Source organism: Octodon degus, unplaced genomic scaffold, assembly GCF_000260255.1.
Source record: "Octodon degus isolate 3935 unplaced genomic scaffold, OctDeg1.0 scaffold00021, whole genome shotgun sequence".
Classification (NCBI taxonomy): domain Eukaryota; kingdom Metazoa; phylum Chordata; class Mammalia; order Rodentia; family Octodontidae; genus Octodon; species Octodon degus.
The window spans coordinates 6,557,276-6,575,004 of record NW_004524597.1 but is presented as its reverse complement, the minus strand read 5'-3'; the positions used below and the strand labels follow the sequence as shown (position 1 = coordinate 6,575,004).

Below are 17,729 nucleotides of genomic sequence, written 5' to 3'. Positions count from 1 at the left end.
AATTTAACTACTGCTGTAACAATGTTAAGAGAGGGCATCTGGCTAGGTGCAGTGGTGTACATCTGGAATCACAGCCACTTGGGAGGCTGAAGCAGGAGTGTTAAAGTTGGAGGCCAGCCTGGGCAACTTAGGGGGATTCTGTCTGAAAAAAGTGAGGCTGGAGATTTAGCTCATTTGTGGATTATCTCTGCATTTGATCCTCACCTCACAATGGGAAAAAGATGAGGCCCAAGAGAGGTGACTGGGCCATGGGGCTCTGAATTTCTGAATGGACTTATGTCATCTCTAGAGATGGCTGGTTATCATGAGAGCAGGTCTGGTATAAGGTCAGTCCCTTCTTGCCCTGTCTGTGTCTGGTGAATGCTCGCTTGTCATTCCATTATGGCAAAAAGGCTCTCAGCGGATGCTGTGCCATACTCTTGGTCTTCCTGGTCTCCAGAATCAACTGTATAGACTGTACAGTCACTTTATGCTACTTGTAGAGGAATAGTGGTGTGCTGGTCTGTGGTGTTCTGCTATAGCTGGTGAAAACAAACTAAGGCAGTGGGTCTCTAGTGGGTATTGAGAGGGATTAGGGACCTGAAACAAAGACCGAGGTTGTTCAAGGTCACCCAAGGGCTAAGTAAAAAGGCCCAGTTCCTGACTGACTGCTTGTGATGTGCATTCATTCATCTGTTCACCCCAACCCCTCCCAGCCACCCTCTGGGCCCTGCCTACTCGGAGGTCTCCAAACAACTTGATACGGTGACATGGGGTGGCCTGCTGGTCTCTTTCTAAGGCTGCCTCTTCCTCAGAGTGTGACCCAGGCCCCAGAACCTAAGGAAGTGCAGTGGCAAGCAGAAACACTGAAACAACACCCAGGATTTGGAGGCAGATTTATTTATGTCAACGGGCACTGATTGGGATCATCCTCGGAATATCAGGCCCTGATCTCGGGTGGTCTAGGGCTTATATTGGCTAAGCAGGAAGCACAGAGGCAGAATGGCTTGTCAGTTGGGGATTGGTTTATTCAAGGCACATCATAGTGACCAGCTATGTATCACATTGACCAGCTGTTTTTAAGAGACAGGAGCAACCAGAAATGGAACAGGAACTGTTCCCTACGTGGCTAAAAAACTGAAGCGTATTGGGGGCTGGGCATTTTCTGCTACAGAAGATCTAAAGCAGTGATGGAGCCATGTGATGGTTGGCTAGATGACGTTCTCACGCACCAGAGGCTGATCTGCCAGGACGTAGAGGAAGCCGCCCAGGGCTGCGACTGCTGTGGCAGTGCTGTGGCTGGAACAGCCATCTGGAGGGGAGACAACCTGATGAGTGCCGACTTGGAAACTTCAGCCCCAAGGACTAAATAAACTCAACTTGGAACTCAACCCATCTATTGGAAAGAAATGCTTTTCCAGTGTCATCAGGGCAACCTGCCAAGTGCACGTGGGTGCTTGGTGTCCTGTGTGGACCTGCTTTGCTGGAATCATTAGCCTCAGTTTGTGGGATGCTTGCTCTGCAACGTGGCCCTTCTGCTGCCCTTTCACTGCAATGTGCTCATCTACTTTTTATTGATAAAAACTGGAAACCAGAGTCTTCTCTCCCTTCCATACCCCTGCCTGCTGTCTCTCTTCCTTTCCTTCCCCATGTGACCGTGTCCTGCTCTTGGTTTCTCTGCATTGCCTGGCTGACTGTGCAACATCTCATCAAAGCAGCACACTTGGGGACATAAGGGACACTATTCCTCAGGCCCCAGACAGAAGGTATAAATAGGGGGACCCTGGGGTCACCTGGAACCATTTATACCACTTGCCCGTCAGCTCATAGGCCCCTCCATGCCTTTCCTTGCTCCAAATGCTGCACAGAGACCCCTCTAAAGTGTACTTCCAAGGCACCTTGGCTCAGGCATCTGCCAAGGTTTGTCTAACAGGAGGCACTGCCAGATGAGAGAAGAAGCTAGGCTCTGCTCGCCTGTTTCCTGGGGCCTCCTGCGCTGCTAACCTCCGTGATTTCTATTTTTCTTTTCAGGTCTTCCAGTCTCCTAAGGCATATTTCTGATAATCAGTTCTCTCTGTGAAGTTCCTGATGCAGGTTCTAGTCCCTAAACCTACTCCCAACGAGCAAGGTTATCTCTGTGCTGTTCCACACCTCACTGGAGCCTCTATGCTCCTCTCGGGCGATCTCTCTGAACAGAGGGCTCTGTCCTTCTGAGCTGTTTGAAGACACTTTCCTCTGTCCCCCAAATATGAAAGCCTTGGGACCTTTTCCTTCAGTGACAGAAGGGCACCCATCTGTATCAGAAGAGAAGGAACAGGTCCAGGCCTTGGCTTCTGAAGATGTTTTGGGCTCAAGCCAAAAGCCCTCCCCAAACCTTTTGTGGTACTGGGGATTGAACCTAGGGCCTTTGCACTCAGCTATACCCCAGCCCCTTTTATTTTGACACAGTCTCTCTAAGTCATTCAGGTTGAGCTGGAGCTCACAATGCTCCTGCCTCAGCCTTCCAGAGTGCTGGGATTACAGACCCAGTTCCCCTGAGCATTTTTGTTACCTGTGAATTGTTTCTCTCGCCTCTTGACTCTTCTGAGAACATGCTGTTGGTACAGAAAGTGTGCAGGTTGCACTTTACCCTCAGTATCTGGAGAAGAGCAAAAGATGAACTCATGATCTGTGAATGGTGCTTGATAAATCTGTTCCCCTCCAGAGCCACAAGCAATGGAAGTCTTCTCTGAAATGCTGAGGCTACTCTACAAATTTTCTCCCCACATCTGCCTGGGGATCTTTCCACGAGGCTTAAATTTGTCATCTACTCATGGTACCCATGGCTTCCCAGATCGTGTTCACAAGCCACCCATACTGCAGGTGCTGGAGCGGGGTGGGAGGATACAAGTCCCTGCCCTCTCCAATGCCCTCTCGCAAAGTCTGGCAGGCCTGAGAATTTTCATTCCATAAACTGTTTTCGAAACAACTGCATTTGCTTCTTTGAGGATTGAACTGTCCCACTGAGGACCCCAAAATTTATTTTCAGGGAGCCTGCCTCACTCACACCTACCTGGCCTGGGCTGGGCAGTGTCATGTGTGCTGTCTGTTCTCCCCCACACTGGGGACAGTGGCTTTGATCATAGTCATCTAGTTATACGTGGGAAAACTGAAAGCTCAGAGAGTAAAGTGACTTACACCAGAGCTGACCAACTGGCAAGGGGCCTGTGGCTGGTGATGTGTGTCTTGCACCTCTCCACCTGTGTCACTTCCCTGTAGAGGCCTTCTCTGACCACTGCACCTGAGGAACTTTCTTCAGTGTTCTTTTCCTCCTCTGCTTGTTGTCTCTTTCACAGCTCTTGTCCTCATTTCACTTACTGGTTTTTTTTTTTTTTTTTTGGATTTCTGCCTCTTTTCCTCAGGCCTGACTTTCCCCACAGCATAGACGGGCTTTAGTAGGTGCTGAATAAATGCTTGTTGAATGAATGAATTTGTTGGTGCAATTTTAGTGGCTCTCATTTCCTGACAAGAAACTCTCATTCTGAAAAAATGTTGGCTCCAAAAGCTGCGAGCCCATTTCTACTGTGTGTGTGTGTGTGTGTGTGTGTGTGTGTGTGTATGTGTGTATTCAGGGGCACACGCACCTATGTACATATTATTGCACATCTCTCCTAGCACCTCATGCCAGTGCATTCTCCCTCCTCCTTCAGCCAACACAGCAGTGAAGCTTACCAGGCACTCCAAAGCATCCTTCCTGTGGCTTCTGCCAGCTGAGTATGGCCTCCAGCCACCGGAGCTTGTAGAAGTCAGAGAAGCCACCAATGCCACAGAACATGACTGGAAGCAAAGCCAGGGGACTGTCTGTAGCCCGTCCTCCCAGGCCCACCTCCTCCCCTTTCTGAGGCCATCATGGTGCCACCTGTTTTCTCCTGCCTGGGGCTGGAAGGAGACTCCATCTTATCAAGTGGGGCTCCCAGGCTGTGTCCTGCCTCCCACTGGGGCCCTCATTACAGGCAAGGAGCAGCCCCCAGGGCTTTCTTTCTGCCTCATCTCTAAGGCAGTGTGGGTCTGTTTGCCTGTCCTCTTGTTAGCCTGTCCAGAGGTCCATCACTGGATCAGTCTTTGAGCACACAGTCACACAGTGGCAGATAAGTATAGGATGCTCAGTAACATGAGTTTCTGATAAGCAACAAATAAAATTTTAGTGTGAGCTTATCCTATGCTAAGCACATATATTGTATGAAACATACTTATATTAAGATTTTTTATATTAAGATTTTATTCATTACTTGTCTGAAGCTCAGATTCAACTAAGCACCCTATAGTTTTAATTTCTTAATGTGGCAATTTCACTTGTATGCATGTGCATTTGTCCTATCACCAACACCCTTTTGCTTTATCCCAAGGTCAGAAGGCCAGCTGTACTGTTTTCCATGAAGAGGTCCCGGATGGGGTAGGCATATCCAGCAGCCTCAGATTTCTGGTTCAGGGCCATCATGTTGGCACAGAAGATGCTGATGTAGTGCTGGCTCTGGCTGAACAGTCCCTTCGTGCATCCTTTCTGGGGGGCAAACAGCCAGGGACAAGGGAGTCAGTGTGCAAGAAAATGCACACTGCATCCCAGAGAGACCTTCAAACTGAGATAGTCTTGCATGGGCTGTGTCAGGGCAGGTCCCTCCTTCCCCAAGGGTTTTCCCACTTACACTCCCAGCTGGCTCCATCACTGGGGATCAGGAAGAGCTGGGTTTAAGTTCTGGCATGGCATAATCGGGGCCCAGCTCTGCAACTACCTGTGAGAGCATTTGCAGTCTCACTGTGGGCCAACCCTGCTCTGGCTTCAGCGCTACTCCAAGGGCAGACCTGGCTAGGCACTAGCCCATGATGGAAAAGAACAGGCATTGAGAACAGGATTTAGCAGCAATGCTCCAAGTAACCTTTGTTTTGTTGAATGCAGCCAACATAATAATCCATGTGCAATTTGGTTTTTAATATGTCTACAAAAATACTGGCCTGTTGTAGCATGCAAAGAAATAGTAATTTTAAAAATCGCGTCAAACAAAGGGCTTTGAGGCTCTGAATAAAATTTTTGGATATTTTCGGGTCTGGGGAGATGGCTCAGTAGAATAAGCACTTTCCTGGCAAGTGCAAGGTCCTGAGTTCAATCTCTAGTATCGAAAAAAAAAAATTGGATTTTAGCACAAGTTTTTGATACAAATAAATATATGTGAGGTGATCAAAATGTATGGTAAATGTTTCAAATAGCATTTATTACAATAGAAGACTTTGCCATGACTTGCCCTCAAAATACTCCCTCTTTGCTTCCGACATACTTATCTCATGGCCCTTATACTTTCTCAGGTGGTCCTGGGAGCCCTTTTCTGTGAGTGTCTTCCCACATTGTGATCTAAAGTATGAGGAACACACCGTGGAGCGCCAGCCACGAGAAAGGCAGGCTTCCCAAAACGCCAGCATGCGTCATTTCTACCCTACACAGCAGGCCTGCTACCGTGCAACTTCTGGCTCCTCTCCAAAGTCAAAATGACTAGCTAAGATCAGTGTTTTGAATCATTTCAGTACCAGGAGAAAGCCCCAAAAGCACAACTAAAGATATGAAAGAGGACTTCCAGAACTGCTTCAGAAAGTGGTCAGAGTCATGGGGTAAGTGTGTTTGAAATGAAGGGCAGTCTGTTGAGGGGGATTAATGATGAAGTGTCTTATATTGTAATACATTAAAAAAATTTAGACATTTACCATAGATTTCAGTTACATCTTGAAAACATAACTTAGTTCATAATTTGTTTTTTATATTTTATTTATTTATTTTTGCGGAAATAGGGATTGAACTCAGGACCCTGCACTTGGCCAGGCAAGTGCTTATTCTACTGAGCTATCTCCCCAGCTTCCAAAAGTTGAGATTTATTTATTTATTTATTTTTATTTTTTTATTTTTGCGGAACCGGGGATTGAACTCAGACCCTTGCGCTTGCCAGGGAAGTGCTTATTCCACTGAGCCATCTCCCTGGCCCTCCAAAAGTTGACAATGCTTTTGTTTTTTTGGCTGGCTCAAGCTGCCATAAGGGTGGGTCTGCTAATGCAGGTGGAGGTGGGGATCGAACCTTGGCATCCTGCATCTGACTGTATCTGCATGAGGAGGCACTTAAGCAACTGAGCTAACCAGCAGGCCCCCCAGTTGACAATGTTTTTTTTTAATTAATTTTTTATTATATTTTTTAAAATGTTGGTCTGTCTCAGCAAATAATCAGTAACTTAAAAAACCTTGTCAAGCAAAAATTTCTGATCTCTGAATAACATTTTTGGCATACAGATCATGAGATCAAACAAATTTATTTATTTGTCCCTCCCATCCTGCTACAAGAACCCACCTCATATTTTTTATGTACTTATTTTCCAGTGCTGGGGATCAAACCTAGGCTTTCCCGCATGCTAAGCACACACTATCATTGAGCTACTCCCCCAGCACCATAAAAATATGTAGCTTTAACATTCTTATCATCATCATCTTGAAATTTGAAAGACACTTGGGTGAGGGGTCGGTGGGGTGGGGTGGGGTTGGGTGGGGTGGGGCTGGGTCCACCTCTACTCCCTGGCTTCAGTTCTTGGACCTGCAAGGACAGACCATTGCTCAGATCTGATGTGAAACAATAGCCACTCAGTCCTGGTTCCTCAGGATGGGGATACTGTGTACTCAGGTGTCTAAGACACTAGAAAAGCTAGGGGCCAGGTACCTCACAGCTTTTCTTCCTGAAGCCTTGGGGCTCACAACTTTAAAACCCATCCCCCTTTTGTCTAACAAGTTCAATTTGTTTTTGTAAAATGAGGCTAAAACAAATAAGTGAATGTAAAGTTTAGTGTCTTCCATATTTCAAATTGTTACTTTTTTTTTTTTTTTGAATTTTTTATTTATTTATGTGTGTGTGTGTGTGTGTGTGTGTGTGTGTGTGTGGCCAGCTCAGCCCACCAGGGGGCGAAGATGGCTGGCATGTGGTGCTGGGGGATTGAACCGTGGTCCCTGTGCTTTGTTAAGCTTGTTCTAAGTAGGTGCTTTAGACCACTGAGCCATCTCACCAGCCCCTCAAATTGTTACTTTGTGTCATTTTACCATGGAAGTTGTCACTCCACCAACAGCAAGGACACCCAGGCTGCTGCTTCTCCCAAGTCCCTTTGTCCCAGCTGTCTCCATGGCTACTATCACTATGGGTATGGCTTGGTCTCCTACAGGTGGCACCGCTAACTTTCTTCCAAGTGCCTCTATGCTCCTCTGTGTTTTGCTGAGTTCTTCTTCCTGCCTCCTCTGTCTTATTCCCTCTCTCTTCCTTACCATTTTCCTGATGTCCTATCACCCAGTGAATACAACAGTGTCCCTAACCCCACCTCCCCCATTTGCAATTGAATCAGCTCAGTTACACAGAATTTTCTCACTCTTCCCTCTTGATGGCTGAAGGTGAATGGAGAAAAGATGGGAAAAACATGCAAATTATATATATATATATATATATATATATATATATATATATATATATGATGGCTGAGGTGATTGTACTCATAATTTCCATCATTATTTTTGGGGAAAATAGTTAATGTTTAGAATTTTCACCTTGACTAACTGTATGCTGATACCTGAGATCTAAGCACCTACATCATGGACAGCAATGTGTAATATAAAACTCATGGTTGAGGGTTGGAGAGAGAGCTCAGCGACATAAGCTCCTGCCTGGCAAGCACAAGGTCCTGAGTTCAATCCCTGGTACCACAAAAAACAAAACAAAACAAAACCATGGTTGAATACCTCTCATCTTGTTCTAAATGTGTACCTTTTCTAATTATCAATTATTATATTCTCTTGAAAATAAAAAAGACAAGGAAAAAAATTAAGATTTCTTGAAAGCAAGCGCCCATATTCAGTTATTTCTCTAATGTTGCCTAACTATATCTGTTAACTTGAGCAAATAGATCTGACAGTAAAAATAGATAATATAACAGCTATTGCTAATTAGCTAGTCTTGTTTTGAAAATCTCTAACATATGTATTGTTGTATGGTATCCTGTTTCTGTCTTTTTTCTATTTGTTTTTGCTTGTTTTTACTCTTCACAATAAAATAAAATGAAATGAAAAACAACATCGACAACAAACAAATACAAAAGACCGCTTGATTTCTGGTGTGCAGCAGACAGAACTACGCTTCCAGGAGCCCTTTTATCTTCCCCCGTCCTTCCTACCTGCACTCACCATTCTGGCCCAGAGGAAGAAAAGCATCTGGTGGGACAGGTAATAGCCAGAGCAGCCAGGCTTGGTCATGAACTTCCTGCAGAAGTCTGAGAGCCCACAAGGCTGGCTGCTGGTGTTCCTGCAGAAGCCAGGCCAGGTGTTGAGCATGGTGCTCCAGGCCCAGCCTCCCCATCCTTTCTGTCCACCCCTCTCCTGTAACTTCCTGGCTGGGACAGGTGCTGCCAAAGAAAGCATAGAAATTCTCTCTGGGAGGCTGAGGCAAGAGGATCAAAAGTTTGAGCTCAGCTTGGCCTGAGATGCACACTTGCAATCCCAGCATATAGCAGTTCGAGAGAGGAGGATCACTGTGAGTTGGAAGCCAGCCTACACTACATAGTACAAGGCCAGTGTGAGCTACATAGTGAGACTCAGTCTCAAAAAGAGCAAACAAACAAGCAAATGTATGCTCGGGACCAGCCTGTGTAACTCAGTGACTTATTGAGACGCCAACTCAAAACAAAAAAAGTAGAAAGGATGAGAGCAGTGGCTCAGTGAAAAGGCCCTGCGTTCAATCCCCAATATTGCAAAACAAAACAAAACAAAACAAAACAAAACAAAACAAAACAAAACAAAACGAAACGAAACAAAACAGATTTCCTGTGAACTGACTTGCTAAATCAGTAGCCCCAGTTCTGGACAGATGATGGTGGAGCCATCCTGTGTGTGGGAAGCTGCCAGAGGTCAAGACTCCCAAATGTTACCTTTCCTACCTCAGCCCTAAACAGCAGACTTCTGAACCCAGAAAGCTTGGGAATCTGTACCCCACATGCTCATTCCCCCTGTGACAAATCTCTCCCCAGCAAAAAAGAGTTCATAAGTTTGATTCCTGGTACAAAAAAAAAAAAAAAAAAAAAAAAAAAGAAAGAAAGAAAGACAGACAGATCAGCAAGGGAATCTCTCACTGGAGCGCAGCCCCTTGGGGGCTCAGTTGTGGTCTGCTTCAGAATCCTCTCTGAATATAGAGGACATCAGATCAGAAATATTCTCTGAAGTAAAAAAAGAAGGGCTAACTGCAATGAAAGAATTAATAACTGCTTCTCAAGAAGACACTGACAGAATCCTCTCCGAAGGGTGGAGAGGGCAGGACCTGCTGCCCAGTCCTCCCTGGGCCCTGCATGGGCCCACCTGGCCTTGTTCAAGCCCACTTAGCTGTGGAATGGAGTGGGGAATAAGCTGGGCTCAGTCCTGCTTTCCTGGACCCACAGCCTGTTGGGGGGCAGAAGTGTGTGACAGCTGTCATACCTATATGACAGCTGTATGACAGATGAGAAGCCACCTTGTTTAGGGGTCAATTCCGGGGGCAGCATGCTGGAGCTGGCCCAGGGCAGTGAATTGCCACAGTTTTAGGGATGAATGGGGATGCGGTGGCAAGGTGGAAGGAGCAAGGGTTTGTTGGGGGTGAGGATAGTGGGCATAGAGTCCCCAGGGGTTGGATCAGAGTTGTTCCAGGGCCTGGAAGGGCTGCAGGAGCTGGGCTCTGTCCTGGGACCAGGAAAAGCTGAGGTAGCTTGACCTAGGGAGTTTGGACAGGCTAGAACGGGGTGGGAGAGGATGGCCAGGCACCTTCCTGGAAGCTGTGCCTGCTTCTGCACAGACCCCTGTAGGCTGTCCTGGGGGCTTGGAGTTCTAGCAGGGCAGGAGGCCAGTGGAGAAAACAATTTGGGCTTCTAGTAAGTCAGGAAATTGGGGCTTACCCTGTTCCCAACAGCAGCACCAAGCATGCGTCACTGCTGTCCTCTGAGAAAGAGTATTGGAGCTCAGGCCAGGGATAGACTAGGGAGGCACTGGTGTGGGTCCAGGTGTGGGGCAGCTTCCAAAACCCAGGCTGGAGGCTTGGCTGGAACTCTGGCAGAGGGGAAAGCAGGTGGTGTGGGTAAAGTCTGAGGAATGACCTGGAGCTGGGAAAGTCCCCTTACCCTAGCCAGGAAACTGTCCCCACCCACTGCACCTTGCGCTGGCTGCCCTGCCCAGGTTCCAGCCCAACTTCTTGGCTGCTGGTGGTGGGAACTGAAACATTCCAGAAATTCTTTTTCTTAAAACAAAAAATCAAACAAAGCAAAACAAAAACAAACAAAAATCCAGAACAGTTTTTCCCTGGTCAGTTAGGGACAGTATTGGGACAGGATGTGACTATAACTGTTGTAACCTACAGACGCTTGAGATTCATGAAAGGAACCAAAAACCTTTTGGGTTCTGTTTTATAGTGCAGCACTCCCAATATATATGCTTGGCAAGAGGCTTCTTATCTACCAGTTCCATTCTTTTGTCTGTAGGATGGGGATAGTATGCATTTCTGGAGGTGTATAAGGGTCAGGTGAGGATGGGGATCTCTGCTTCAAGGAGGAAGGACAGAGTGGGTCACAGAGGTGGGGCCGCAGTCTGAGAATGAGGTATGCAGTAGCTCATGTTTTTTATGAACCCCAGGAACAGGGCTGGAGCATTGTGAGGTGTGCTGTTCCCTATGTACCAATTCAGGCCAGGATTATAGAATAGGATCTTCCTCAAGGTCCCTCAAGGCTGGTGTGGACACCGACACTCAGCACTACAAGGCACAGGAGATACTTGCTGGCATGATACTAAGGTCTGCCATGCGAGGAGGTGACTTGCCTTTTAGATATGCCATCCTCAGGAAAGGCCAGACCAGACCTGACCCTGTGGTCCAGGAAGACCCCCTAGCAATGGGTGGTGGGAGATATCCTGTTTGTCCTTCCACGTGGGCAAGACAGGTCATTGCTATTGGAGTCAAGGATGACCAGCCTTCCAGAGGGTACCTTGCTGAGCTGACAGTTGTGGACCATTCCACTCTGCCTTACTCTAAGAGGAGCCTATACCAGGGTCTTCAGTGATACCCCAGGAGCTGCCTTCCTGAAGCAATACCCTTCCCACACGGTTACCTCTTAGGTACTCAGGATCGCTGAGATTCAGGTAGGTGATGGATCTGTGGAGGAGAGGGGCCAGCTTGTCAGCCAGTTGCCCAGTTCGCAGACACAATGGCTGCAGCACGGGGTCCGATGCCCACGCCTCCTGTGCACCTCGGAGCTGTGCTGGGGAGCAGAGGTCATCAATCACCAGCTGTCTAGCCACGGGCTTTTCTGCCTTCCCTGCATAGGGCCTGGGAGGATTCTTTGAGCTGACTGGAAGCCAGGCCTTGTGGGCTGATCTGGCAAAGGGGAGGGGTCAGGGAGGTACAAGGTGGGAGCTGAGAGCTTGATAACTGTAGGTGGACTGGGGACATTCCTAACTGATAGTTTTTGGTTGGGTGACCAGAAAAAGTCACCTAATTTTTCTCCATTTCTGTTTTTGTCTGCAAAATGAGGACAGCGAGTCAGCACTTCTCTGATCTGGCTTCCTAAGGATTACATGAGCTAATATGTGAAGATTTAACATTACCCATCTCACAAAGCAAGCCGTTGATGAGGTGTGGCCCTTAGTATGAACTGCAGACTTGGGGTCTGTGCCTGTTGTCCTAGGGGGTGGGGAGGGCCCTTTGCTCTTGGGGCCGGTGCCCACTCATCCACAACCGAAAGCATTTGTACAGATCCCTGAAAGTACTGCGGGCCTGTGATTTGGTGTCTGCTATCCCCAGTCAGAAAGTTGGCTCTGGGGGATTGTGATTGTTAATCATTTCTAGAGGAGTTTGAGGCAGAGCTGAGTGATGCGAGGGCACCCTGGTGTGCTTCTGGCCTCCCGGTAGTCCTGGCTTAGAGCAGAGCAGGCCTAGAGGGTGGGGTAGGATCTCGGTGCTTTCTAGAATGTTACCTAGAGAGCAGAGATGCAGAAAGGATGTGGGGTGGTCTTGTGGCTGCAAGGAGTAAGACAGAGATACCCACTGCCCAAGCCCAGGCTGACACCAAAATAGGGTTTCTGAGCAGGACATGATGCATACCTGCAGTTCTAGCACTCTGGGTGGCTGAGTCAGGAGGATCACAAGTTTGAGCCCAGCCTGGGCAAGTGACTACCTTGGAGAGAACTTGTCTCAAAAAATAAAAAGGGTGTGGGATGTAGTTCAGTGTAAAGTCTCTAGTTTATCCCCCAGTACCCCCTACCCCCCAAAAAAGGGGGGCCTCTGTCGCTTTGTTGAGGGTGACCTGCAGGAAGCGCCTCCTTCAACAGGTGTGCATGTCTCCAGCCTGCCTTGGCCTGTCTCCAACCCACTCTTTAAGGATCTTACATCTGTCAAGGCTAAACAAATACTGCGCTCTGTTCTCAGGACCTCCAGTTGCCTTTGGCAGGCCATGAAGGAAGCCAGGAAGGAACTCAGGGCTTTGGTTTTATTCCCAACTATCCTTACATAGGAGGAGCAGCCTTTCCATAAATACCACTAAAAGGGCTCCCTCTTGCCCCTTGTTCACGGTGTGTCAGATGGCAACTGCCAAATAGATCATTTTCTTCTAAGAATATAATTTTCAAATCTTTTCTCATGTTGCCTTTAAATCCTTCCTACTTCTAAGACATCTGATAACAGCTGGCTGAGTCCTACACCTCAGAGAATGTAGCCCCCTCCTCCCTCTCCTCAGAGCCAAAGCAGCCTGTTCTGAAGCCAGATTGCTAGGTCCCAGGGGTCAGAGTGGGGCAGGGGGCATGCCCAGAACTGGTTTTCCCACTGGCCATCTGGGCGGCAGGCAAACTCACCTTCCAGCACCTGAAAACCCACCACACCATCCAGGTTGATTTCAGGCAGCCGCTCCTCCAGGAACATGGTGGCTCTCTCTAGTGTAGACAGAATTAGGCCTGCAAGGGTGGCCTTGCCCTCTGTGCCATCCAGCTGTGGGAGTGAGGAGGGCTTCAGTGACAGCGATGACAGCAGTAGGAGAAAGAGCGCCAGCCCTGGCCTGGCCATGACTGGCTTTCTGGTCATTCTGATCACATCCTGCAGCGCTGGGAGCTCTCTGCCAAGAGTCTCGACCCGCCCTCTGCCCATCCCCTTCCTTGCAAGCCTGGAAGCGCTCACCCGTAGCCTGCCTGGCCTGGGAAGAGAGCTTTGGGTAGGTTGGCTCCTGGGGACAGAAGGCTCGGGGGTGGTCAGAATCAGGCCAGTCCTGGACACGGAGCCTACTGTCTACCCAGTGGGGAGAGGAACTCTCCCTGTCCTTCTGGTCTCAGGTTCTCCATCAGTGATCTGAAAATGTCACCTGCAACTTAGAAATCCAAAAGCCCTCCAAAGCAAAGTTGGAAAAGAAGCTGGTGCCAAACTCATTGGTGGCCACATCTCTCCAGCCTCTCCAGAGGGCCACTATTCAGTAGAAATAGAATTAAACCACACAAGTGAGCTGTTTGGGCCTTTCAAAATTTTCTTTTCTTTTTTTTTTTTTTAAGATTTTTTTTTTTAATTTTATTTATTTGTGTGTGGGGGGGCCAGCTCAGCCCACCAGGGGGCGGGGCTGGCTGGCATGTGGTGCTGGGGGATTGAACCGCAGTCCCTGTGCTTTGCTAAGCTTGTTCTAAGTAGGTGCTTTAGACCACTGAGCCATCTCACCAGCCCCTCAAAATTTTCTATTAGCCATATATCAAAAAAGCAACAATGGGCTGGCCAAATAGCTCAGTGGATTAAAGTGCCTGCAGAGGCCAGGAGTTCCATGTGGGCCCCGCCCCCCGGGGGGGGGGACTGAGATGACAACTGAGACTGGGTGTGGTGGTGTGCACCTGTAATCCTTGGGAGGCTGTAAACAGGCGGATCACTAGAGTCCAATCTAGCAGTGAGATCCTGAACACTCTGTAGACCCTTCCCTAAAATACAAAAAAAAAAAAAAAAAAAAAAAAAAGCAACGTTTGTAATCCCAGTAGTGAGAAAGGCTGAAGCAGGAGGGTCACACATTTGAGTCTGCCCTGGGCAACTTAGTGATATACTGTCTCAAAATAAAAGAACATTGGGCCAGGGAGATAGCTCAGCGGTATGTGCCTGCCTTGCAAGTGCAAGGTCTCATGTTTGATCCTCAGTACTGAGAAAAAAAAAAAAAAAAAGAAAGAGATACAAAAGAAAAAGAAAGAGCTGGAAGTATAGCCCAGTGGTACAGGGCCCCAATACCACACACACACACACACACACACACACACACACACCCCACAAGCAGGTGAAATGATCTTGTTTACCTCAGTATACATAATACCATCCAATATGTAATCAATAGAAAGATGACTAATTTTTCACATTACATTATTCTTTTTCCCATGGTGAGGGACAAAGAAGGAAGGCTTGCTTCTATTTCTTCAGAGGTGCTTCAGTCTGCAGCATCATCCTGGACGTCATCTCTTGGTTTCCAGTGTGGACTTCAGTTTAGCCTTCCAGTTTAGCCTTTTGGCTGGACCCTTCAGCCTTCCATTGTAGACTCTTCTGCCTTCTGATACGGACTCAACTGGGACATTACATTAGCTCCAGGCCTTTGACTGGATCCTTTGGGTCTCCAGGGCGCAGACAGACCTTTTGCACATTTCCACACCCGACTCGGTGGGGGTCCATTGTTGGCCAATCTTGTACATTTTAAAAATATTTCTATATCTTGCATTAAATGTTTCTCTAGTAAATACTGATTGATGCAAGTGGGTTCAATGTTTCTGTTTTAACATGTAGATCTTTGGTCCATTTTTATTTCAGTGTAGTCATGGTGAGGGATATAGATCTAGATTTAATCTTCTGCATAGAAGTAGGCAGTTTTCCCAACACCATTTATTAAAGAGGCTGTTTTACCTCCAGTATGTTTTTGGTGCCTTTTTCAAAGGTCATGTAGCTGGATGCTCTTGGGGTTGTTTCTGCATCCTCTTCTGTTCCATTGATCCACATGTCTGTGTTTGTGCCAGTATCATGCTGTTTTTGTCACTATAGCTTTGTCATGTAGCTTGAAGTCTGGGCTTGTAATACCTCCTGCTTTGCTCTTATTACCCAGGATTGTTTTGCTAATTTGGGCCTCTTCTGGTTCTATATGAATTTTAGGATTATTTTCTCTAGTTCTATGAGGAATTTTATTGGTATTTTGATTGGGATTGCATGAAATCTCTGCATCAGTTTTGGGAGCATGGTCATTTTGACATTATTGGTTCTGCCTATTCAGGAGCAGGGGCTGTTTCACTTTCTGTTGTCCTGTTTGATCTTTCTCAGAGTACTATAGAAGTCCTTCACTTCCTTGGTTAGATTACTTCTAATGTATTTCATTTTTCTTGATGCTATGTCAAATGTATTATTCTCTAATTTCTCTCTTGGTGAGTTTATTATTGATATACAAGGATGCTATTTTGGTTTTTTGTTTGTTGATGCGTATTCTGCTACATTTCTGAATTTGGTTATTAATTGTAGGAGTCTTTTGATTAACTCTTTGGGCCTTCTGTGTAGAGGATCATATCATTTTCAGATAATAATAATTTGACTTCTTCCTTTCTTACATGTATTCCTTTTATTTAGTGTTCTTGCCTGGTTGCTCTAGCTGTTGTAAGTACCATTTTGAACAGGAATGGACCTCCTTGCCTTGTTTCTAATTTTAGAGGGAAAACTTTGCTTCTTCTCATTTAATGTGATGTTGGCAAATTTGTCACAAATGGCTTTTATTGGATTGAGATAAGGCCTTTACCTATTTGCTTCAGGTTTAAAAAAATCATCAATGTATGTTGGACTTTGTTAATTACTTTTTGTGTATCTATTGAGATTTTTGTCCTTAATTCTGTCTATGTGATGCACTACATTTATTGATTTCTTACATTGAACCATCCTCACATCCCTGGAGTGCAGCTTACTTGGTCATGATATATAATCTTTTAAATGATTTGCTGTTTTACTTTTGCCATATTTTACTGAGGATTTTTTGATCTATGTTCATTAAAGTTATTCACTTATATTTCTTTTCTTTGGTTGGATTTTTGTCTGGACTTGGAATCAGGGTAATGCCAGCTTCAAGAATGACTTCGGGAGCATTCCTTCTCCTTCAATTTCAGTAAAGATCTTGAGGAGTATTGGTGCCACATCTTCCCTCAAGTTCTTGCAGAATTCATCATGGAGTTCAGTTTGAGCTGGGATTTTCTTAATTTTGATTAAGAAAAGTTTCATTAAAAATTACTACTTCAATTTTATTGCCTATTATTGGATTATTCAAGGTTTTTAAAAATTCTGTTTTGGTAATTCATATGTATCTAGAATTACCCATTTCTTCTGAATTCTCCAGTTTATTGGCACATAGTTTTGTGAAGTAGTTGCTAAAAATCTTGATTTTTCTCCTTTTGCTGGTTCTCTTTCCCTTTCACTTAATTTCTTGCTTGACTTGGTATGTTCATTCTATTAGAGAATTGACAACAATTTTGTCATTGCCAGCCTCTTTTCTCTTTCTAAGATATCTACGAAAATTTTTTGGGTGCTGGTTTGGTGATCATGAATTTCTTCAGGAGCCCTTTATCACAAAACCTCTTACTTCTTCATCAATTTTAGAAGTTAATTTTGCAGGCTATCTCAGTCTAGGTTGGAATTGTTTTCTTTTATGGCTCAAAATGCTTCACTTTAAGGCCTCTGGTCTTTAAGTTTGGTGTTGAGAAGTTGCGGTCACTCTCATCAACTTAACTGTATAAGCAATTTGTTGACAGTTTTTAGCAAGCTTGTTTTCCTGGGTTGGACTTCTAGGATTTGACTAAGATGTTCCAGGAAGAGGTTCTTTTCTGATCATGGCTCTTTAGGATTCTATACGCTTCAGTTATATGTATGTTAAGTTCTTTCCCCGTATTTAGGAAGTTTTCTGCCATTATTGCAGCAAACAGGTTTTTAGATGCCATTTGTTCTGTCTTGTGATTTTTCACTAAATCTAATTACCATATTATATTTGTGTCAAAGTGTATAAGGCTTTGTCAGATTTATGAATGAATCTGACTTTTGAATTTTCTCCTGGAATGGAATATTCATTCATAAGCTGCTGTAATCTTAGTCTTCTTCACATCATCTAGTAGATGCTAGATGTACTTTTTTACATTCTCTTGTTTTTAAGGTATCTATCATTAATTGGTCACTGAAAGCAGCCCTGTCTTCTAACTCTGTCCTTCTAGTTCTGACACTTCTAACACTAGTCACTACTCCTCATACTTTGATTAGGATTTCCAATTTCCTGATTTTTTTTCATTTGGTACCTTTCTATGTACTTTAATTCATTTCTGTGCTGAAAATTCATGTTTTGTATCATCTTGCTTAAATTAGCTAACTTTTTATTAGTATCCTCTGCACAGTCATTGATCCTTGTGTCTAGTAGTTCTGTTATTTATTTTGTTATATCTTCTCTGAGCTCACCAAGTGACTCATTGATTTGTGTTTTTATGATCTTCTGTCATCCTTTTAAATAACTCAGCTGTAAGGCTTTTGATTTTGTCCCTGTTGATGCCTCATGGATCAGCTTTTCGGGGAGTTGAGAGGTCTTGGAGGTATTTTGTTGCTTTTGTTGCCTTGTCTTCTTGTGTTCCTAGTTTTTGTTTGATTTTTTTTTTTTCTGGTACTTGCAGGTTGATTATCGTGTAACGGTTTGTT

At 45.5% G+C, this 17,729-nt stretch overlaps 1 protein-coding gene across 5 annotated transcripts; it reads right to left on the bottom strand.

The window, feature by feature from the left end:
• Positions 1-1,006: 1,006 nt before the first annotated feature.
• On the bottom strand, positions 1,007-13,121 carry CUNH16orf89 (chromosome unknown C16orf89 homolog). Of its 5 annotated transcripts, none has more exons than XM_004628078.2 (8): positions 12,878-13,121; positions 11,140-11,289; positions 9,940-10,090; positions 8,207-8,324; positions 4,384-4,519; positions 3,691-3,795; positions 2,531-2,617; positions 1,007-1,291 (listed from the first exon to the last, which is right to left on the bottom strand). In XM_004628078.2, exons 1-8 carry the CDS (start codon positions 13,101-13,103, stop codon positions 1,191-1,193), a joined length of 1,074 nt encoding a protein of 357 aa, XP_004628135.2. In that variant the 5' UTR covers positions 13,104-13,121; the 3' UTR covers positions 1,007-1,190. The 5 variants fall into 5 exon arrangements, with proteins under 5 accessions (XP_004628135.2, XP_023567347.1, XP_023567346.1 ...); XM_023711577.1 differs by lacking the exon at positions 1,007-1,291 and adding an exon at positions 1,887-2,273; XM_023711579.1 differs by lacking the exon at positions 4,384-4,519.
• Positions 13,122-17,729: the final 4,608 nt, after the last annotated feature.

What these genes read in the sequence shown, in the direction of transcription:
- CUNH16orf89 (XM_023711577.1), bottom strand. Translation starts at nt 13,103, where the DNA reads ATGACCAGAAAGCCAGTCATGGCCAGGCCAGGGCTGGCGCTCTTTCTC. An exon ending in TCTTCCTCTGGGCCAGAATG is followed by an intron (nt 4,520 to 8,206) that starts GTGAGTGCAGGT and finishes TTTGCCCCCCAG; the next exon opens with AAAGGATGCACGAAGGGACT. An exon ending in GGACCTCTTCATGGAAAACA is followed by an intron (nt 3,796 to 4,383) that starts GTACAGCTGGCC and finishes CTTTGCTTCCAG; the next exon opens with TCATGTTCTGTGGCATTGGT.